This window comes from Sparus aurata, chromosome 14, assembly GCF_900880675.1.
Source record: "Sparus aurata chromosome 14, fSpaAur1.1, whole genome shotgun sequence".
NCBI classification, from domain to species: domain Eukaryota; kingdom Metazoa; phylum Chordata; class Actinopteri; order Spariformes; family Sparidae; genus Sparus; species Sparus aurata.
Window position 1 is genome coordinate 19114253 of NC_044200.1, and position 24271 is coordinate 19138523.

General features: G+C 44.8%; 1 protein-coding gene across 2 annotated transcripts; it reads left to right on the forward strand.

Moving 5' to 3' along the window:
* The first annotated feature begins 19668 nt into the window (after positions 1 to 19668).
* LOC115595440 (tripartite motif-containing protein 35-like) lies at positions 19669 to 23425 on the forward strand. 2 transcript variants are annotated; one of them, XM_030439943.1, is made up of 7 exons: positions 19669 to 19824; positions 20044 to 20492; positions 20587 to 20682; positions 20763 to 20993; positions 21095 to 21117; positions 21203 to 21321; positions 22446 to 23425. In XM_030439943.1, exons 2-7 carry the CDS (start codon positions 20070 to 20072, stop codon positions 22988 to 22990), a joined length of 1437 nt encoding a protein of 478 aa, XP_030295803.1. In that variant the 5' UTR covers positions 19669 to 19824; positions 20044 to 20069; the 3' UTR covers positions 22991 to 23425. The 2 variants fall into 2 exon arrangements, with proteins under 2 accessions (XP_030295803.1, XP_030295804.1); XM_030439944.1 differs by having other exon boundaries at positions 19744 to 20492.
* The last annotated feature ends 846 nt before the right edge of the window (positions 23426 to 24271 follow it).

Consider the following 24271-nt stretch of genomic DNA (forward strand, 5'->3'; position numbering starts at 1 on the left):
GTACCCCCCCCCCCCCCCTGCCAGGCCACCAGTCATGTCAGACACAGGACGAAAACACACACGCAGGCACACACACTTGAACATCTGTGGGGCCGTGACCGCCATTGAGATCTGCATCCAGGCTGAATACTGTATCCAGCTGTCGACGGTACACCTAATGAAACAAGTCAAGTTTGTTTATGTCGACCTCAATCACGAGTTCGCAAAAAAAAAAAAAAGCCCCTCTGAGACAAACACCCTCGATTCTGACGCAGGAGTTCACCCACACAAAAGTGAAGTCAGATAAAGTAACTTTATTTTGGTTTTCCTAAACTTAACCAGGTAGTTTAAGTGCCGAAACCTTCAAACTGGAATGGCACAACACAGGTCCAGTACACGTCTGTCTCTGGACGCTGCAACAGTCATGATGGTTTGGGAACGGTGATATGTCATCTTGTGCTTCACTTGCAATCAGCCTATTCAGTCATTTAGGGATGCTGTAAAGATACGTTTGATAAGTTTGGTGAACTTTGAGCAAATCTTCCCTGTTGTAAGTCTCATTTTGGCTGTTTTGGTCCCTACCAGCTGTTGAGAGATACCTGACTGGGCCGATAACGTACACTGAGGTCATCAGTGCTTTTTTTTTTTTTTTTTTTTTTGCTGAAAACTGTTTTGGTTTTTTTCTGGCCCACAACTTTACTGTTACTTTCACCAAAACAATGAGCTAGAAGAGGCTGAAACAGGACATAGAGCTGAAGGAAACAGCACAACCCGGTTAGTTTCCTTTGGGTTTGTCACCACACAACACCTTTACTATTGCATTTGATCCATGGTTACCATAAAAAAGCACAGAATTAGCAACTTTTTAAAAATGCAACGTCCCCTTTCAGCGGACCTGATCGGATCATATAAGTGCACACACTCGTACTCTTACCGAACACAAACGCCTCCGTCAAGTCGATTCCCATCACAAATCTTTCTGAAAGCACAACCTTTTATAACCTGATGAAGTTTGTGGCTCTCATCTATTCGGCATGAGGTAATGAACGGTATCCCATTATGCCCATTTAATTTCGCAAGAAGCTCGGTTTCATTATTAAAGCATAAGCTCTCAGATGTATATTAATATTTATACGCCTCTGCCCTAGCTAATAAAAGTAAAGAGATTTCTATTTTTTTAACTTTCCAAAGACCGTCCCCGACAGTCCCCGTGGAGTCCGATCGACGTGTTTACCTTTTTTTTTTGTTTGTTTCTGTCGAGCGGCTAGCAACTGCAGGCGAGACTTTTTCACACTGTCATCGAAACACAAACGCAGCGTAAGAACAAAAGCTATACCTCTCTGACTGCGGCTGCATTTGTTATTCAGGCCTTAATGCAGTATTTAATCTCCATTTAAAATCCATTTGATGCTAATTAGTCATCACACCTCCAGCATCAGCGGCGTATTGGTGGATATGTATTGATTAGGGAGATAATCAGACTGAAAATGACTGAACGCTGATTTATTAGCCCGATTCTTTTGTATGATAATGTGCTTGCCTCGCGTTGGAAGCCAGCGATCCCCGCGGATCTCAGCGGATGTCATGCGTTCAGTTGCTCTTTGGCGTCGGGTGTCAGTCATCTGATGCGGCACAGGAGTTCGTTTTCATCGCGTACAATACCCCCAAACTTTTTTTTTTCCCCCAGCCTGAATTTTAATGCGGCCTCACGCAGATAAATCAAACATGTCCTCTGCTGTGCTCATGTATACCCGCGTCAGTGAAAGCCCCTGTCCTGGCCGTCCTGTTTGAACACCGCAGAACTTAATTTATGACTGACAATTAATCTGAAAGAGCCAAAACACTCCAGCGTGGCCATCGGAGCGTGACAGCGTCGACAAAAAACAGCTCTCGCCCGATTCGTCTCCCAGCCGACAGTCTGGCCCCGTCGCCCAGCGTTTATCTGCCTCCATACGCTTCCTCCCCCCCCCCCTTCCCCAAAAAACTCATTAATCTCTAATGGCTTAATTCTGTGTTTCCACTATGGCCTGTGTATGTTCTCATTAATGGCTTTTTTTCAATCGTATTCTATAGAGCAGAAGAAAAGATTATAAAATGTCTTTTTCTTTGAAAAAAAAAAAAAAAGGATTAGATTGGAAATAGAAAACGTACGTGATCCATCTTGTAGTCATTTGATGGTGTGCGCTGCAGATAATCGAGTATGAGATCGGGCAGGAAGGATGATGACAGAAAAGGAAAATGAATAGAAAGCTTCGAGTCATAGTTCAAACGGAAATTGTGAACTTGAGAAAGACGCTGAAAGACACGGGGCGAGCCAAGTTTGTAGAGGGCGAAAGGAGTCTGACAAATGTCCAGAATCATGAGTAGAAATACAAACGTGCGTCATATTTGAGCCGTGCCGGTTCTGTCTTTGGTTAAATGAGTTAAATTCAAAAGACCAACATGATGCAATAAAATGCCAGAAAGGGTAAGAGAGTTGTTTAACTACATGGACACGACATGGGTTTAACTGCATCAGGGGCTCAAGTGGTTACATTCCTGTTTCCCCTTTTTTTTTTTTGTAGTGTATATATTTGTATTTTACCATTGCCTCTCCACAGTAATTCAAGTATTGATTACCGTATTTAATTAACAAATGTTGATTAAAAGCAAGTACTAACAGCACTGTTAGTCTGTAGGACAACCAGAGGGAGTCGAGGAGGTCAGTGGGCCACGATGAATTTATTGTATATTAACCCTGAGACAGACTTAGCAAGCTAGCATGCTATTTCTTATTTGTATTTTCAGTTGTTGTCTGGTGTTAATCGGGTGTATTTGTGTTTTTCTTTCTTTTTTGGGAGGGTTTTGTCAAATAAAAACAGCCAGAGGCGGAGCTGATACAGCAGGTGATGAGCTGTAGTTCCCCCAGTAAACACACCAACCTCCTCGGCTGTCGTAGCATCAGTGTGTCTGGGCTAGTTAGCTTGCTAGTTTTGCAGAGCAGACCAACGGCAGCTCAGGGACACTCTGGAGGGTGTGTGACCCCGATAGAGGCTGAACAGGGAAGGAGGTCGAAGAGCTTGGTGTGTTTACTGACGAAATTCAGAAAAAACAGATATCAAGGCAATCCGTCAGAAGTGGAGTACGATCGGTCTTGCAAGAAAAGCAGTGGGATCCATAATGCTGCAACATCTGCCTAGTTTAGCTTTGCTGTAGCTCAACTTCTTCCGGTACGATGCAATCGGTAGTTCGTAAATCTGTGCTTTCAAAGTGCCCTCCCCAACACCCAGAAATCTGTCTGCCTTTAAAAACTTGTCAGAAAACCAGACACGTAGTTCTGGCATTTTCTTCTAAACTGTTGTTGGGATTATGGATACTCTCTCTGCCCTTTGGGTATTTGCTCTGCGGTGGAAAAGAAACACAGTCTCCCATTTATCATTCCACCTTGAGCATAAAATACACTCCTCCTGATATCTGCGGTCTCAAAGGCGAGTCAACATCTTTAGGTCCTTTAAAACAAACCGAATTTTCAAAAAGAAAGAAAGTGGGCGCTCGATTGGATCTCTTACGCCTGCTACACAACAGCTTTGAAGCCAATTAGTGATGGAATCACTGTGAACAAAACCAGAGGCGGAATAAGGGCCGGAGCGAGAGAAGTGAGAAAAACTTAAATGACATATCATCTGCCCAACTCTGTTAAAAGTAACTTCCCCAGAAAAAACAGAGCTCTGTACTTGTTCTCGAAGCGCCTCGGTGTTCCCGGCAGTCGCCTATAACAATAGGATTAGTGCCAAGTTGAGTAGCGAAAAAAAAAGAAAAAAAGGCAGGGGAAGGGAGGATAAAAACTGCCAGGGATCACTGCTATCACTGATGGAGCCTGAGCCCCCCGAGGGAGCACTCGTCTTTCTGTTTGATTTGTTCCCTGTCATCTAGTCTGTAGCCAGTGGGCTGGAGGCTGTTTGCTTGGCACTGATCGGACCTTTTATCTGCCGATTGAGACAAAGAAGGAAGGGAAAATAGCTCTGTGACCAGAAGCTGAACCTTCCTCCTCCACCTGCTCCGAGGGGACGGCTGAAGGAAGCCGGCACTGACCCGAGGACGTCCATACCTGGTGTTCCTGGCGCCTGTGTGATGATCGGAGTTGTTTTTTGTGTCGACGCTGCACCGATGCAAGAATCCGATTCCGTGTGATGCTACGGAAAGATGACCTAGCCGTGGTACTTAAAGTGGATTTAGATAGAAGTCATTATCCTCACAATAAAACACCTCTGTCTCGCTCCAGCTGATCACCACTTGTCAAGTGTTTTGGAAGCCGCCTGCAGTCCCAATCGATGAGAAAACAAATTACAACCAGCAACCTCGCCAGAGGGCTGAGGAGAGGGGTCGAGCCACAGCTGCAATTCAGCCGCGGACGGAACTGTTCCGGCTTTCCAAAAAAGAAAAGATTGAGAAATTATTTCAGTAATAAGACAGCATCTGGGTGATAGGGACCATATGCAGCGGTTTTGTCTTGATTTTGGACTCTCTCTTCTTCGGGGGGGATTTAGCAAGACATCCAAAGTGTTTGTGATTGGCACGGGGCCCCTCGGCCTCATTTCTCCAGTTGTGGGTTTTCTCTCCGAGCCGGCCAGGCGTGTAAACACACATCAGCTTAGCGTTCGCTGGTCCTGCCCTTTGCAGGTGCTCACTGTCAATCCGGGAGGTGGTAAAGTAAATAAAAGTCCGTCTGACAACGCGGCTCGGACCATCTGCAATGAGCTGTCTGTAAGCCTCAGAGTCTTACGTTCCTCCTCACACTATAGCGCTCGCGCTCATCACACAAAGAGCATTACTGAAAACAAAAACAGCAGGGAATTGTGGCGAGCTATCAGTCTCCTAATTAAACTTGACGATTCGTTCCAGCCTAACTGCAGTATTTGATTTGCAGTTTTCCAATTTATTCCCTTCGCTAGAAATAAAAAAAAATAAAAATGTAATCAATCTTGATTAACTTGACTGCCGTGTACGTTATTAAGAGGACACATTCATCGACGTGTAAGACTCGACGGTGATGCTGAGAGGAAGCCGCAGCAGCCAGAGAGAGCGAGAGACGTCCAGCTCAAATTACAGACGAGACTCTGTTTAAAGAGGGACTTAACTTTGATCACAATACTCTCAGCTCATTCTGATTAACATCCATTTTTAATGAAGTCACATGCGGGCAGCCTCAGTGGGCATGTGCCTCGGCAGCCGGCCACGCGTCGCGGCTGGAAATGGACATTCTCGCGGAGATAAAGCGGAAGGATTAGCCGTTGCATTGCTTAATGCTCGCTGATGAGTTTTCATCTATCATCAAGGTATAGCGCCGCTGTGTTCTCATTAGCGAGCACTAAAGGCGATGCATTACAAAGCAGCCTCCCAAATTGTTTCCATTATTGTAATTGGATGAGTGGGTTTGAAATTTTAACCACACGTGCAACATCATATATTCACTTTTAATCCTTCTCTGAAAGTAATTTCGTCAAAGATAAGCCTCTCGCTGTATTCTGGCTTGCATCAGGGCCGCATAAATATTGATCGCGGCGCTCGTTTACATTCGAGGTACATTTTATAACTGGCAGCATGCGGAAAATCGCCCAAGCAAGGCAGCGGCAGTGATATGTGTTTCATTTGTGTTTTTATTTGGGTCAATTTTAGCCAAGCAGACGGGGAGCAGAGCACCAGCCACATCGATGTCTGTATTAGTGTCTCCCTGCATACAGATGAGAATGCGTCTGGTCCGAGTGGAGCTCTGTGATTTCCACTTAATGAGGTTGAGAATAGCCCCAGTCGGAGCAGGTAAGGCCAGACTCTGTTGACCTTTAACACCCTATAACCATCAGTCACAAGGGCCTGACAGATTGCAAACAACTGGCCGAAGCGCTGGCTGGATCATGCATATCACTCACGGTGAAGAGGCTGGGAGCTGTCAGCGTGGTGGACGTCGGGGGGAAGTCGGTTCCCAATTAATCTCTATCGCGCTATCCAGCTTTTACTGTATGTCTACAGAACAATCAAAACAATATACTGATGTCAGTTTTAAAATACATCTGAAACCTTGATGGGCTTTTGAAAGGAAGAAGGATATGGCAGGAATTTGAAAGACAGACACAAAGACAAAATATTCTGTCCCACTGCCAGATTTATAAGATTACTATTACATATTACTACTATGAAACAAATGTTTGGGATTTTTTTTTTAATATTTTAGCAAAAATCTTATTTCTATCTTTATTTCTGACAGGACAATGGTAAATGCAACAATTCGTTGAGCATTTCCTCGACAGAAAATAGCCTCAGTGAGACCGATTTACGGTTATTGTTTGGTGGTGAACTCTAGTGGCTGCAGTAGATATGACGGGAGCAAAGGAGGAAGTCAGCTGACGTAGTAAGATAAGCTAGTCAAACTGTCAAACAGTTGCACGACTTAACCAACATAATGTACGTAACGTAACCGTTAGGCCACTAACATTATTCTTTTATCTCAAACCAAGTAGTTTTAAAAAATGGCAGTTTGTCAGTAATATCTATCTTAGAGTTTGCTTACGTTAGTGGTATGAAGTGAAGCAACTACTCTGCTAGATTTTATTTACATTTTTTGTGTTGTATGTCATGTCAAAGGGGGGATGTAACATTTGAAATATATCAAAAACTGGTAGAGTCATGAACAAAGCAGCAGTAACAATGTGTAATGTTAGCAAGCTACCAAAAGCTAAGTAGTAGCGATTGTTTTGTCGAGGGGTATTTGAGATTGGGCCTTAGTTTCACTTGTTCTTAGCTTACATCAAGCCTTTTTCATTTTGCTACCATAATGCAAACCAAGATCTTAAAAGCAAAATCTATCCAAAGTCTGCTAATGTTAGCTCACATTAGCCGCCATGAACTGCTGGTCATACCAGGCCAAGTAAGGTTGTAGTAACACAACCCCTGAATGTATTGAAGTGGGAAAGGTTTTATTTTTAAAGAGGTGATGGTGTTAATCTGTGTTCGCTTTTTGGTTTGTTGGTTTGTTACCAGGATTAAAGAAAAACCACTGAACAGATTTCCACGAAACTTGTATGGAGGTTGGGTCCCGGCCCAGAATAGATCCCATTAACGTTTGGAGTGGATCTGAATAAAGGGACGGACTCAGACGGATTTGTGAGATGGGGCTTTTTTTTTTTTACATTTTCATAAACTCAGAAAACAATGCATGGATTTGAGGGGAAAAAAATCAGGTGTATTTGAGTAGCTGTGCGCACAATTTTAAGCAGATTCCAATACAAATCTGGATCCATCTGATATACATATGTTTTATTTGATATGGAATCAAATGAAAGGGGACTGTTGGGCCTTGGTGGAGGTATGCGCTCCTCTGAGCGCTATTCTACTGTCGTTGCTTATGAGTTCAACTTTTAAACAGTGAGAGTAATATTGGGTTATCCCTTCTTTGAAAGGTTACACATTGAAATTAACATTTCTATTTCAATTTTTTTTTTAGGAAGCTCAGGATGTCTCCGTCTCTCTCTCAGATACCACTCCTGTGACCTTATATTCAAACTCCACTCCACCTGTCCGCCTGTCTGCATCATGATAATGAGACCTTACAATTCATTCCCCGCTGATGGATGCGCCACCTTTAAGATTTCAAAAGATCCTTTCTCTCTGTGTATTTATGCGGCGTATCTGAACGTCACAAAAAAAAAAAATCCCCCCAAAAACGTTGTACGTCATTTGAAAGCCACAAACAGGTTTTGATCGATAACACTATTCCGCGTAACTGCACGGTTATGGTCACAAGTGCTGCCAAACGCTCAATAAGCCATGACCTTCAATGAGGGCACAGCGTGGTCAGGGAGGGAACACCCAACAAAACAATTATCTCAGCTCGTTTCCCCCACCGCTCGCCCACCATACATCATTGTTTTATCAAAATCGAAAAAAGGGCCTCACTGTATAGAGCCACCGAGAGCTCCTCTGCTCGCGGATCGATGGCTGATTATAGCTCCTGCTGTGGTTTATCGCAGGCCAAGTCCAATCCTGCAGCGGCATGAGTCAGTACAGATTGTTGCCATATTATAGGAGACATTATAGCCATCGTGTTTATGCGGTGGAGGCTTAATCCTGAACGATTGCCGCCGCGTAAGATGTAAAAGGAACGCCGCCGTTCAGAGAAACTCAGAGCAGAGGAGCGACTAGATGTGACATTCATTAGATTCAGGCCAGCGCAAAGTTATTAATATTTGAAAAAAAAAAAAAACACAGGGACCACAACAAAGACTTCAAACGTGGCATTGTTCTGACTCGCCCACGCTAAACCTGTGTTGTTGTGTTTTTTTCAAAGTCACAAAACTCAGCCAAGCTCCAGGATAGTCTCATTATGCAATTGCTATCATCAGATGCACTCAGTCGGGGCTTCACTTGAAGAGTTTGCCGCGTCTCCTCTTCTTCTTGAAGGGGAACTGCGGCGATAAAAAAAAAAAAAGAAAAGAAGAGGGTCTCTTATCAGTTCTTTCGCTCAATCTGAACGTTTTCTAGACTCGTTATTGTCGTTGTTTTTTTGTTCCCCTCCGCTGTCATGAGCATATTAAAACATGTCAAGACGTAAAAATCATTAGCCCTTGTAGTCTGACATTTAAATGCGGCCAATTCCTCTGAGTCATCTGGGGACGCGTCCGCCCCCTCGTAGAAATGTCAGACTAATAAGGTACAAACAGCCGCCGTAATCCGATTCAGTGTACATCTTTTAAGCGTAAGATGCAATCAATGTGTTCAGCCCTCTGGTATCCCGGCAACATGTCCGTGTCTCTCCTCGCGAGCTTGTACATCTTTCTCTTCTAACCCATACATAAGGGAGTAGGAGGGGGGACAGGCTGGTTACCGGGAGGAATGTGTGTTCGTCTCCGTCCTCGGCAGCCGCCGCAAACAAGATGTTGATGTTCAGAGGAGCGGCGCTGATAACAAACTCAGTCATTTTCAGCAGGTCATGACCACAGAATATGTCGGCGTGGAGTTCCTCTGACATTTACAACAGCGGAGCTAATACCGATGATGCAATTCAAGTCCGAGTAAACAATATTTTAGCGTCTGTTCTGTAGCGTCCCGGCAACCAATCGTTCCGGCTGTGATTGTGAATTTTGATCTCGTTAAAGGGTCCAGTCCATATTGAATGCATTTTAAATAGAAACCCTGTTTATAACAGGACCATGTGGTTGAATCTGTGTTTATTTAGAGGTCTTGACTCAGCCCAGACACCAGGATGAACTGTTTGCATTTAAAGGAGCAATATGTAGTTTTGGCGGAGACATTTTTATTTATTTACTCATGCAGAAACAAACGAAATGAACAAACTCTCTTCATAAACAGACTGAGCTTAATGGACAACGTGATTTTGTACTGTTTTACTTTGTTTTATTTGGCGGACCCCGCCACCTTTCCAGCTTTAAACAGTGTTCTGGGGACCTTATTTTCCTCTGAGATCAGTTTGTTTATTCAGATATGGGAAAAAAAGGAAACAATTCTGAAAACTACATAGTGGCACGTGTATGTGTCATATCACTTTCACGTTAATGTTTATGACGGCACTGTCATATCGTCTCCAAGAGCCCAGTCCATACTAAAGTTTGTCAAACCAATCCAAGTCTCAAGTAACGAGCCTTTTTCTGGAGCTTTGTGTCCATGGTTTCATCCAAGACACCTTCTAGGAGTTAATCAGGTTTACTCTTGACCTTGAAAATGGTCATTTGACTTAACAATCCCAATTCAAGGACCATTTACTGGAGCTTTTGACTTCATCAACATATGAATAACCGTATAAAAAATGCTAGACAATCCAAGAAACTAGGTCTCCAGAGTCTCTGCAGGTTTAGCCACCAAATTTTTACATTTGAAAAATGTAAATGTTTAAAAATAGTCGTTAACATGAATCCAAAATATGAGAAGCGAAGACACATTCATAAAAAATAGAACAAAGAAAAGAAAAGAGCTAACCTAACACATTTGTCACGGTGCTGTTGTTTCATTTTCATCTAATGTGTGTTTTATGTGTTAGCTGTGTTGTTCTGGAGTTCCTCGCTCCGTTTCCTTCTTGTTTTCTCTCCTCACCCGCCTGAGTTTCCCTCCACACCTGCTCTGGATCTCCTTTGTTAACCCCGTCCTGTTTTTTTTTGTTTTGTTTGTTTGTTTCCAGTCTATCAGCTCCTTAATGTTCCAAGTCTTTTCCCCGCTCATCACCCTCACCCGTGTTCCTCCGCCTCGCTCCAGCTGTACCTCGTATTTGGGTTTGTGTTTGAGTCCGATCTCTGGTTCGGTCGTGTGTTTGCCTGAATAAACTTCATCCGTTGATATTCCGGTGGATATCTCTTGAATTCTGGTCCACTTCTCTACTCCACCGTGACAATACTGTCCAGTTATCTGTATCATAGTTGTGTGCCTTTTACTTGTTGTGCTCAATTTCAAGTTTATCTTAAGTGTACTTTTAGAAATAAGACTAATTCGCAGACACTGATCACACTGAATTTCCACTTCATGACACTTATTAGAAGTATATGTGTGTAAAATGTACAATATACTTGCACCTTTTAGAGGTACATATTGCTGTATTTTTACTTGAAATATTGTAAATTAGTAGTTTTTTTCACAAGGGTATAGGTAGATATATACTGTTGATGAATGTACGTACCGTTACTAGTACATATAAGTGTATTTCTATGAAGTACATCTAGATTTTCATGATGTCAGACCTCATTTCTGATGCTATTTATGGTCTGCATTGTTTCAGTGTATTTCATTCACAGCACGTCTCTGTACAGTGACTTTTTTTTTTCCTTCTGGCACCCGTGCTGGATTCACATTGCACTCCTCCACACATGAGAGAGATTTAAAGGAAACAAAAGCACGTATGTAATCCAGCCTTATCGTTCGTGATTACATGTTTTATCATCGCGATAATCGCGTCATTATCCCGCATAATGATGGTCCGCCACCTGTGTAAACACTGCGTACTCGGTGCGCGCAGCCCGACGTGAAAGAATGTAAAAAGGAAACGGCGTCCAGCAGAAAACACCAACAAACAGATTTCGATGCCGAGCTCTCGCAGCGGTCCCCGGCGGAATTTTTCAGCCGAGGACAAAAGACTGAAAGCGGAGCAATGCGAGGTGGGATGTGACGACAGACGAGGTGTGGGTGTTTGGTGTTGCTGGTGGCAGCTGTAGTCTTAACGTTAGTGTTTCTGAAGAAGTCTCTGTGTGTGTGTGTGTGAGTCCTACGTACCGTAGTAAGGACCTTTTGCAGGGCTGCTGACTGCCCAGATTACAGGATTACTGCCGTGGCGGACTGTTCGACACCTTTAAGTCAGCCGAAAAGCTCCAATCCTTTTTCTGGCAACGGGGATTTATATCATTCAAATCCTCCCTGCGGCTAAGATAAAAAAAGAAATAATAATAATATGGATATAATCTTGTAGAATTGTCACAGGCTGAAAGCGTTGTGACGCGCTTCTGCCAAGGGAATGGTAATCAACGCCGGGGTCAGATAAAGGGCCTGTCGGCGGGAAGCGGGGCGAACGTTTGAACAGGCGTCGGGTGCGTTTGACTTACCTACTTGGACGCAACGGGCTCGAGAAGACGATAAAGCGAGCGCCTCTCGTGTATCTTTTAAATTGGGCTCTGTATTCTGCTGTTATGTCCACTTCACAGATACCGGTGTCGTTTATCAGGTGAATTACGTGCGCCACACACTCTTCAATGTGTCGTCCCGCCCTTTTATCACTCCCGGATGGAACACACACACACACGCACTTTTGTGTAGGGATTGTGCAGCCACATCCGGCGATCCATATCTTCAATTCACCCCAACATAGAGCCGTCGTAGGGCGCGGTGTTGCTCTCCCACATCAGCTTTTAGTGTGCTCTATCACGTGAGGGAGGGAGGGAGGCCCGTTGGGTGTCGTACTGGCGGAGAAAGCACATCCATCTGAAGCCCTAAAGAGACCCACGCCTCCCTTCAGTAGATGAAATGAAGGGAGGCCCGGAGGCCAATTTGTTCCCGGAGAAGGAACAAAACCAAAGGCTTTTTGCTCGAGACCTTAAAGTGGGTTTTGATGCGCCGGATAAGGCCCGCCATGATGCAGGTGATGATCGCGTTTGAGTCAAAGAGCTCTAAACTGGGTATTGTCGCCGTGCCTCTTCGCCAGCGACAGCCCCGGCTTCGGCCCCCGCGGCCCATCTTGTCATGCCACAGCTGATTTGACACATCGGTGGTGACAGGCGGCTCCGGCCTGAACTGAGCCAAATGACCCACATAGAGGCGGTCATCGCGCGGTCCTCCCGGCCCTGCTGCGGCCCCCGTGGAGCCGCCTGGGAGAGACGTCCAGCTCGCAAGTTTGAGTTTTTTGATTTGTTGTAATCTGACAGAGCGATTCCATTAACCATCCCGCTTCCTAAAAAATCTTGACGATAAAAAAAAATTAAATTCCTGCAGGAAATTATTCTGAGCAGTTTCCCCCCCCGTTTCCTGACACCATTCTGTACCGTTTGTGATGGCGGCGGAGCGCTGAGAGACAGACCCTTAATAAAGATTTGGGTCATCACAGACAGCGGATTCATCCGGCTAAAAAAACCAAAATTGTCATCACTCCGCTTTGCTGAGCTTAGAGCTTAAAGAGAAGGGAGGAAGCCAGGAGGGGAAATGGGTTAGCAAAGAAACCGAGAGAGAGCAGCTGTGTTGTGCTGTACTGCGCTGTCCCCGTCGGGCCGGGCTCATTGAGTTGATGTCGCTCCTTTTAAACTCCTGTGGGCTGGGTCGCTGTGTGCAGGTGTGTGAGTGTGAGGAGAAGGGAAATACGGATAACTGTGGGTATTTTTTTGTTTTTTTCCTGCGGATCTGTAGAGCCTGGCGACCTTCCAGGGGACTCAAGGAGTTTTCTGAGCCTCGGAGCTTTTCCAGCAGCCTCTCGGGCGAGATCGAATTCGCCTCCGATTCATTGCACATTTGTGTTTTTTTTGTGGAAAATGTCGGGGGGGGGGGGGTGCTTTCTGTATTCACGTGGGCCTCATGGGAGTGTGTGTGCATTTGTGCATTTGTGTGTGTGTGTGTGTGTGTGTGTGTGTGTGTGTGTGAGCAACATGAGTTCAGATAACACACTAAAATAGCTCGCAGGGAAAAGACCAACACAACGTGCCTCGCGGTGTCAGTGTGAGTGTTGTCGCCAAAAGTTTTTCTCAGCCATTACCGGGGGGGCTCAAAAAAATCAATACGCGACCAGAAGAGAGGGTACCTGGTTCTGTGGCGAGAGTGCCTCGCGAGCCCCGGTGAAATTGTGCATTTAATCCAATTTCGCGGAGCACTCAATTCAAGTGTGAAAGAAGAGAGGAGATGAAAGCATCCTCTTATGAAATGGCCGTCCTATAGCGTCTCCCTTCCGACGGCGGCGGCCGCCCGCCGCTCGTGAGTCACGATGTGAAGAGCTTGAAGGATGATGTGTCGATGCCTCGCAAGAATTTGATTCCGAACAGATCAAATATTGATACGGCTGGAACTATAATTCGGTTCTGCTGCCCTCGTCCCCTCCCTCTTCCCCCTCGTCTCTCGGGCACAATTACAATAATGACTAAACTAGGAGATTAATCTCATAAAGTCCTCTCCGCTCGGCACACTGACTCAGCTGCTGCCTACCGACTCTAATCTTTTTTACTGCGGCGGTTTCAATATTCAGAGGAATGTTATTATCCAGTAAATATAGTACAAGTATGGGTACGGCCAAACGGCACAGTAGGGCACTTGTAGTAAATTAGGCACAATGAGTCACGACGCGGCAGAGCGTGAAGAAATTTCATAACCTGCAGATGTGGTGGTCAAGCCGACTTTTTAAAGTGGATTTTGGAGGCAGCGAGAATTTGCGACTCGACATTAGGATGCAAATGGATGCAAACTCATTCGACGTCGTTGAAACTTGAAGGAAAACTCAGTCGTGTATATGACCTCAGTCCCCAAGTGACGGAGACGAGAAGGAAAGAAGAGGCGAGAGCGACGATCCAGCGGAGCCAAACGTGACGATCTAAATGCGTCAATATGTGAGGCAGCAGGAGCCAGGAGGCCCGCGGTCCATCGGAAGGAGGTACACAGCGACAGCACCGGCACATTCGTGGCTACAACTAGCTTATGGCCAGTTGATGCGCTGCAAGATCAACAAACAAGGAAAGAATGTGATCGGGAATGCTTTTTTCACGTTTTTATCCATCAAAGCAGTCCATTGTTTGAAAAGCTAACGCCATTAAACCGCAATACAGAGTTACCGAAGACGGCTGCCGACTTCTGAACTATTGATCGACACCTCACCTGACCAGTTAGGAGCATTATACCCGCCCTGTGGCCTGCAAGAGCCAGTGAGTGATTTCACAGACAGAATGTAGTCAATGAGATTTCAAAATATCACATGAATATATGATCTAAAATTAGCTTTAAAGCCCTTAGCTTAGAAATGGCTTAGAAAGTTTATTTCATTTTCATGTATAATATTTTTCTACTTAAGCACTTGTTTTTAAGATTTTAGTTAGTGAAAATAAAAAAATGTAAAAACTCTAATGAGTTTAACGCTTCTGTTCTCAGGCCGGGGTGTTTTTTTAAGTCACAGAAGGGCATTATCTTTGCAGGCGCCTGGATATGTAATTAGAAAAATAAGTGTTATTTCTCAGTGAAACTCTTATTAAATTTAAACGTGGCCCATTTACGACTTCCTAATGTGGAGCCATTGTGTTTTCCAGCTATTAGGGGCAGTTACAGGTCGTCTGCAGGCTAATTTTTCCATTGAACCATTTAGCACCGTGCCGCAGCTAAAGCCAAATGTTACCTCAGGGAGCTGGTGGAGGAAACGGAGCTAGAAGGAGAGGTTACAAAGGCGATAATATGGAGATGTCTTGCTTACAGCTTGTTTCTGCTGCCCCCAAGTGGCCAGAAAATGAAGGGGTTGTGGTTTTTATGTGGCGTTCACTGGCAACGATTATTTAAACGGCCGTTCAGTAACGACTGATAAGCCACTTTTTTACAAAGTGCACAATTACGCTGTGGCACCCCGATAAATGGGCACGTTTTACCATTTTTGTGACGGAAGACCGAACAGGTGTTGCATAAGCACGCAGTCAATAATGAAGTGGAGGGGGGAGATCGCCTGCCAACGCCATCAATCCATACAATAAAATCTCTCCCTCTCTCTCTCTCTCTCTTTCTCGCTCTCTCGTTCCTCCTCCTCCGTCCCTTCCTCTCACTCACTCTCCTCCCATAATTCACTGGCTTTAGTTCACTTTTTTGCTCTCCGGCTTCACTGCGTAGCACAGCCGAGTAATAGACTATTGACTTTTTGTCACACATTTGCAAATAGGCTTGTACAAGGGTGAAATAAATATAGGACTGTTGTGCTTCACTGATTATGTTTTTTTTTATAAATGCACACTCTCAGTGTAGTATGAACTCCTCCCCCCTTACCACCCCCCGTCCATTTTGCTGGTCCGGCTCCTGATAGTGGGTGGGTGACAGGTCTGACTCAGGGTTGTCTCTGCTGTGTGTTAGCCTGTCTGTGCTCATTAGACGTCGGGAGATTGACACAGCCTCACCCACACCGTCTCTCCCCCGCTCTCTCTCTCCCCCGTCTGCCCAGATGAAGCCCACGCGAACACAAGCAGTGTGTGTGAGCAATAATGAATCACCATTAGCCCGGGTCACACCGGCTGACAACCAATTTACAGGGCAGGAGAGAGGCTGCAGACGGCGACATCATCCAGGTGAACGTGAGCCTCGTCCTGAGGTCTTGCAGGCTTCATCAAAAGCACCTATCGTCTATCAGTATCTCGGGAGATTCGTCTGCTTTCCTCGGGTCGTTTTTTTGTTGCAAAATAACGCGGATGAATTTGTGCATGGACCGCCGCATTAGCCGGCATAAGTGGGTGCCTTCTGACATCTAGTGGCGGGGCGTGATTACAGCATCAGGGGAAGCATGTGGACTGGGTTCACTCCGGTCCGAAGGTGCTGTCAGATTTGATTCTGCAACGCGTCGTGTGATTGGAAAGAAGCAAACTTGTAACCGCGAGCATCAGAAGTGACATTAATCCACGTTTAGAGAGGAACTTTATGTGCTCCGGATGATGTGACACATCCTGTTAGTCTGAAAGACAAATATTTACTTGGCATGTGGCTCGTAAAGACTTATGAAGCAGCGTGAGGTTGATTACAGGCTCATGATAAGTTCAATTTACAGCACAGAATGTCACCTTTGCTCGTAATCGTCCCATAATTGCAGCGAGCGATGGTGCATGGGATGGATGCGTTGACGGCTGATGTAAATGACTGTATGAACAGTGAAAGGCTTGTAAAAGGCTTTGCGGCGTGTTTATGGTGTCCCACACTGAACACCAACAAAGTAAAAGTCTTTATTGGCCGACTGAAGCGGAGCTCGGCAGGCCTTTAAAACTCTGAGTCACTCCAGGAGGGAGGCGAAGAAAATTAACAACCAGAACATCTGCTGGGAACTCAAAACCTCCTTTATGGATGACAAACGGACCATCTGCGTTTGCCAGTCTCGTGTCAGAAATGCAAAGAGGGCAACGAGTGCCATCAAGTCAAGAAACGGGAGCTCAATTAAAAGTTTGGAGAGCCAAGTTTTAGGTCCGTGTGACGGGACAGGCCGAGCACAGACTGAGGTCCATCAGTCCGATCAATCAGTAGAATAACCTTCTGCGGCTCTGGGTCAAAATGAAAGGGCTGAAACTGTGGAGTCTCTGATGCATACCAAAAAGTGACAGCGAGAGATTGGATTGGGTTTTTTATCAATACCAATGTCCTGTCAGTTCCTCTCAGCAAGATCTTGATTCCTACCTGTTCTCCAGCCGTCCCGACTGAGTGAATCTAGACAGCTAAAATGCAAGTGGAGGTGGAAGCTGACATACAAATTCGAGGTACTTCTACCAGACTATTCTTCTTCTACTCCACACGCAGAGGAATATATTGCACTTTTTTTTTAAAACTTCCTTACGATTAACTAACAGCTAAACAATAAATCAAAAAACAAATCTTACAATGTTAAAGACAGTTAGATAAATTGCTGGATACACACGAAAAGTTAATGGGGTCTATTCTGGGCTGAGATCAATCCTCCATCCAAGTTTCGTGGAAATCCATTCAGTGGTTTTTGTGTTATCCTGATCACAAACCAACATCAGACGAACAAACAGTGATGTCACTCAGACGCTAAGTGGCTTTGTGGGTAATGTAGGCACCAGGTTTTGAAAAGGAATCAGAACACGTGGAATAAAAAAAAAAAAAACATATCCACTCTGGTTCTACTTTATCAATTTGGATAATTTGTTTTTAAACTGTCCACAATGAGTCCCAAAGTATCATAGAGTGTTTTTCAAAACTGGCGATTACAATACCCACAATACCCTCAATGCAACACAATGCAACCACAAGGCAATTTATTATATAACATGAAGCTTCCTCTGGACGAGTTACCCTTTAAAGTGAGACGATGTAACAGAAGCCACTGCAGCTACAACTGTCATAACGATCATACCGCCAGCTAACATTAGCCACCATAAGCTAAAGGTCAAACTAGACCAAGTGGGAGCGTATCAACAGAAGTCGAGACTGTGTTTTTTGCTGCTTGTGAAGTTGACTTTATTGACATTTATTTGTGATGTGTCCGGTCAGCAATCTTTCTGTCGCTCCTCTACAAAAAGTTTCTAAACTTTTTCTTTTTCAAGAAGTCGAGCCTCTCCTGTGCTTTTTTCCGACCAGGGCAGCGATGCATGACGACCGTGACAGGTCCTCCGTGACGCTGATTGTCAGAGAACCTAAAGGGAGGAATTTTCCATTTCTTCTCTCAAAGGTTAAACGCTAAAACCTCTTCTCATACCACATCCAAGCAGTTAATTAAGCCCCATGACTCATGCCACAAATATAGCCTCTAAAAGGAAGTTTCATTCCCTACAAACGCACACTGCAAGACATCGATTGATTTAATTGTGGGAGTGAAATGAGATTGGTCTTGTCTTTGTTTTGTCCAGAATTTAAATGTAGGCAGGAGGATCCATGAATATGACGACTGTGAGAGTTTTTGTTTCTTTCTAAGATGACCCCGTGATTATCATGGCGACCAGCTGAGGGGTCCAGGGCTCTAATCAGACACAAGAGAGGAACGCGGGGGCCGACCACAGCTCATTATCAGGCCTTGAAACTCCCGACGAGGAGCTTCCACACAATCAAAACGTGCACTTAATCACAGCGGCCATGTGAAGACTGCAGGTGACTCCGAGTGGACGGAACGAAAAAGAAAAACTGAAGATAAATAGAGTCCGTGCGGAGAAGCCCAGCGAGCGGACTCCATTTTTCTCTGTCAACTTGTTGTTGTTGTTGTTCTCTGGAGCATAACTGAGTAACAAATACAGGGAAAAGGGAAAAAAAGGGAGTTCTGGACAGTTACAGAGGAGAGTATGAAATATGAGAAACAGTGCCCGAGTGCGACCGAGGACTCCACAGCTACGGCGGACGTATTAAAAGATAAACTCACAGAGAAGTTTCATCATTAGCATTTTAATAAAAGTCAAATGGTCTGAGCAGAAAAGTGCTGATCGGAGCAGGATGGAACAAACTGCTGAATTAAGCTGTTAAAAGACGGATGAAGACACAAAATGAGTGTTGACCGCTGACTTTACAAACTGATTACATCGTCCATTTGACTACACAGTATGCAGCAGTCGGCTTCAGCTGAACACTGAAGACGAACCTGTTGCTGCAGCAAACCACCAGATGGCGTCGTAGCTGAAGAGTGAGACGAATAAGAGCAGGCTGCACGTTTGGAATATACACTATATTCGTATTGGCTTCAACTGTACTGCATTATCTACCCTCGTGAAATTGTCAGTTTGCCCCCTCATATGAGAAAGTCTAAATCTTTTTTGTTTTTTCACACGTGAACTCAAATTTCTAAACGTGAAAAAAAAAAATCACATGAAATTTGATTCTGCACACGTGAATTCCTCCTTTTACAACTTTTTAACTATCGGATGGCCATTTTAACACGTGATTGATTGTTCTTGGATGTAAATGAAAATTTGCAAACGTGAAATGTACATTTCTGCATGTAAATCGCATACATGCGCGTGTGATCGGCTTTCTGCACACGTGGAAACAAGACAAGGCCCGTCAAATCACGTGAAATGCCCCATTTTCACATGTGACTGGCTTTTTTTTACATTTGAACTGAAATTTTAACTTGCATGTATAAGATAATGTCACATGTGAGATGGGCACGGTCAAAAGTTATCGACTCTGTTTCATGAATGAATTAAAATGCCCTCACAGAATGGAGAAAATGAACGGAGAATAAAACGTGGCTGAAAAACAGGATGAAATAAGGATGAAAGGAATAACAGTTGAAAAGTAAGTAACAGCATGTAGAATGCAAAAAAATCAAGTGATATGCAACAGTTTTTTAAATAGGTGCCGTTCAAACCAAAACATACCTGTAAAAAAACATTTTATTCTCTCCCGGATTGTTTGAATTTAAGCTGTTCAGAGCTCTGGAGAGAAGAAAGTTTGCAGTGTTTCGAAAGAAAATAGCAATATTTCTGAATAATACATGACAAAAGTAATCATAGATTTGTCTAACGGTCATTTCCGGTCACATTAAATCATCTGGTCGCCTCTCCGATGTTTCTCCCCTGTGAGCAGGAAGCTGCTGGGGTCAGTCAAGGGTTAAAAAGCTGCTGCTCTGCCTCTGAGACTCCGCCTCCTCCGCATGACTCAGCATAACAGGAAGCAGGAAGTGCTCACTGGCAAGGCACGTCAGCCCGACTGTCACGGCATTCTGGTCGTCAGGTACGTTTGGCTCTGATGTTTCTTGTGGATTAATTTCTCTGTGTGCGCTCTGAGTGCTTCACAGCTGATCTGGGTTCAGCCACAGTGTGGTGGGGCAAACAGACGGCACACAAAGCAGCAGTCAGTCAGTCAGTCAGTCAGTGAGTGCTTGTTGGTGTAAACAAGGCCTTCCCCCGTGTCTGAGCAGCGCCTGCACCTTTGCCCCACTTTCACTTTCAGGCTGAACCGGGAGGGCGGCTGTGAGGATGGCAGGCCGGCACTCGCTCCCCGAGGTGGACCTCACCTGTCCCATATGCTGCGAGATCTTCAGGGAGCCCGTGGTGCTCAAGTGCAGCCACAGCTTCTGCGCCGCCTGTCTGCGGCAGTACTGGACGCCCGGACAGAGCCGAGACTGCCCCCTGTGCAGGGCCCCGTCCCTGGACGACCCGGTGTCCAGCCTCACCCTGAAGAACCTGTGCGAGGCGTACGTGGAGGACAGCGAGGGTCTGCAGGAAGCCGGAGCCGGAGAGCTGTACTGTGACCCGGGGGAGATGTGCCCGAGCCACGGGGAGAGGCTCAAGCTCTTCTGCCTGCTGGATAAGGAGCCGATCTGCGTGGTGTGTCACACCTCCAGGAGGCACAAACAGCATGACTGTTGCCCCGTCAGCGAGGCGGTGGGAGATGTGAAGGTAGATAAATGCGGCTGTCACCTTTTTCGAGGATGTTGCCAGCCTGTAATTTCAAAGGTTAACGTGCCTCTCTTCAATTTTCCCCCCCACTCAGGAGAAAATGAAGTCAGCCCTGAGCTCTCTGCAGGAGAAGAGAGACGCCTTCGACAAGATGAAGAAAAACTACGAGGACACCGTGGCGTACATCGAGGTGTGCGGCATCCCGCTGTGTTTTATATGTGGAGGTCACAATGCTGTTTCCAAGCTGTCCTCACGCCGCTTTCATTTCAGATCCAGGCCCGGTTCGTGGAGAGACGGACCCGGGAGGAGTTCGATAAGCTTCACTCTTTCCTCCAAGCCGAGGAGGAGGCCCAGATGGCGGCGCTGAAGGCGGAGGAGGAGCAGAGGCGGCGAGCGATGATGCAGAAGATCGAAGAAATCACCAGAGAGATCACGTCCGTGTCTGAATCCATCCGGGTTTTAGAGGAGGAGATCGTTCTGGACGGCATCTCTGTCCTCCATGTACGTTTTGTTAATGTTTCGCTGAGTTCATGGGCGCTTTTATAAAAACACAAGTCCTGCTTTTACATGGTTTTAATATAAGTTCTCTATTTTCCTCCCAGAAATGCAAAAAGACGCTGGCAAGGTGAAGAAAAGCTTTCGTCTCTTTTGAACTTTTCTTTCTGTTTTCGTAACAACACGTCTAAACCATCTGATTCTGCTCCCTGCAGAGCGAACCACCCCGTCGCAGATCCGATCACGGCCCCCGGAGGTCTCATCGATGTGGCCAAATACGTGGGTTCTCTGAGTTTCCACGTGTGGGAGAAGATGCAAACAATCGTCAAATACAGTGAGTGCACACTGGAGACGGTGAGGTTTCTTCTTTAAATCTTTTCAAGATGCAGTTTCACTCGCTCGTGGACTAATGAGGTGGAGAAAAAAAGGCAGTCCAATCGCCAGGATGAGTGTTGGAAATGTATATAACCAGATGCCATGGATATAGTAAAGCTTTACATTTCTTTAGGTTCCATTTGTGTTGTGACATTTCTTGAAAAAGATCACGTTTTGACTCAAAAGGCCCATTTTTTTCACCAGAAATCCGACTGGAAATGTCCCAGGTCTTGTTGAAAAACGCCAGTTTTTTCTGGCTAGTAACAGAGCTGGAAATGTTTCTTTGGTCGCTACCAATCAAAAGTACCATCAAAAATATATAGTTTTTTTACACAGCTGGAGACGTCCCCATGTCTTGTTAAAAATACCTAGGTTTGTCACCATTAATACTGCTGGAAAATGTCCCAACATCTCATCGGAAAACATATGGTTTGGTTGCCTCGAACATGGGGGGAAATGTCCTGATGAGTTGTTAAAAAACTCCTGGTTTTGTTACTAAAAACATGGCTGGAAACGTCCAGATGTCCTGTCAAACACACCCAGTCTAGTGGGCACAAACACGCCTGGAAATGCCCGGACATCTTGTAAAAAATCACCCAGTTTCTCGCCCCGAACAAGGCTGGAGATGTACTGTTCTCTAGTTAAAAACATCCAGTTTGGTCGCCACAAACTTCATAACAACACCGGCGTTTCACTGCAGACACAGCTGGAAATGTTCCAGCGTCTTGTCAAAAATATGTGGTTTCGTTGCTACAAACCTGGCTGGAAAATCTCCTGATGTCCCGTTAAAAATATCCCATCAGGGTTACAAATACTTAAACACAGTCTTGAACAGTGGTCTCTGGCTTGGCAGCCGTCTAATCTAGATTTACAGCACCATCGCCTCCTCACGCCATCAAAGTCAGCTCATATACATGTAATCAGAGTGTGATAAGGCAATGTAATGTACTCTGATCACACATTCAAGTTTAAATGTATCCTTTGGTTTGCAGGAAAGTAAACCTCCAACATTTCATTCTGCCGTCCGGGCTGAGGAAAGCTTGTTCTACTGGAGACATCTGACAGTCTGTCATGTTTTTTCAGCCCCGGTGACTCTGGACCCCAACACGGCCGCCCCGTGGCTCGTCCTGTCAGACGACCTCACCAGTGTCCGTGACAGCGAGGAGAAGCAGAAGCTGCCCGACAACCCCGAGAGGTACGACCCCGACACCGGCGTACTGGGCAGCCAGAGCTTCACCTCGGGCAAGCGCTCCTGGGACGTCACCGTGGGAGAGAACACGGCGTGGGTCGTCGGCGTGGCCAAAGCATCCGTCCAGAAGAAGGAGAAAGTCTCCTCGGTGCTGAAGAACGGCTACCTGTGCGTGTACTTTTACCACAAGATGTACTTCGCGGGCACCTCTCCTTTAACGAGGCTCAACCTGAAGAGGAACCCGGGGAGGATCAGGGTGCAGCTGGACTGCGACAGGGGCAGGGTGTCGTTCTACGACCCGGCCGACAACACGCACATCTACACCTTCAAGCAGGCCATCACCGAGAGAGTGTTCCCGTACTTCTGGGTGGGCTGTCAGCAGAGTCCGCTGACCATCGAGCCCCTGGAGGTCTCTGTGTGCCCTGCGGAGCGCAGCTGAGGGGAACCATTCTTCATGAGAGTGTTCAGAATATACAATCTCAAATCATAATTTCATCATTTCAGCTCTTTCTTTTCTTGATTTAACACAAATTCCACTGTTACAGTCGAGCACTATTTTAGTTTAATCCCTGCACTTTGAACCACTATAAAAGGTCCAGCTGTTTCTTTATTATGTGTTGTTAACACAGTCAGACAGATATAAATGTGTGTGTGAGTGTGTGTTTTTGAATATGATGCAATTAATCCAGCTGCGGTGTGACGGCACAGTGTGTGTGTTCAATGACTCTGCATGTGACTCTGTTTTTAGAGCTCTGTTCTGTTGTGGGTGTGATGGATGACATGGTAAATAATAAAAATGCTTTATATACTAATGATGTCACGGGAATCTGAGAGTGCTGATTTACAAATACGAATAAATAATTTTCAGATACGATGACGTCCCTCTCTGTTCTCTCTGTCGTCTACACTTTCACCTCCGTGTTACCAGAAGTGATAGGAAAGGTTCAATAGGCAGTGGTGAGATATAACTAAGTATATTTACTCTACTTTCACTCCACTACATTTCTTTTTTAACTTTAGTGACTACGTTAAATTTCAGATTGCTGCATCAGAGACAAAGTAACTCTTTCTGAAATTGACTTTTTTTTTTTAATCAGATTTTAAGAAACTGATTCCGATCGTTTGGTTAACTTGTGTCACACAGTATAAACTGTACATACATGTAAATATAGCTTATGTTCACATTAATTGTCTTGTATCTTTAATACTTTCCTCCACATTTACTGCCATAAAATCACTTTTGATACTTAAGTACGTTCAATATCAGATAATTCATGATCTTTACTCAAGTACTATTCTTACGGGTGACTACCACTCCCACCAAAGTCATATTTTAATACAATATCTTTACTTACTTTTTGGTAATTTTAACAACACTGATTTTTTAAAGGGTAATCTGACTCTTATTTCCATTAAAAAAATTCTGAAATGACTGTAGAGACAAAAATATAAATATACTTGTGGAACCTAAATTGTTTCTGCATCCCAATTTTATCCTAAGTACATTTATTGCCATAAAATTACTTTTGATACTTGAGTAAAAGTCTGAACGTATCTGATGTCGAACGTACCAGTCTTAAGGGTGACCATCCCTGTTAGTAAAGTAATATTTTAAAACAATATCTTTACTTTTTTTTTTTTTGGTACTTTTTGGTACTTTTTACAACACTGGTAGAATATAATGTGTTTGTATTTATCTGTTTATTTGTTTATTTATTTA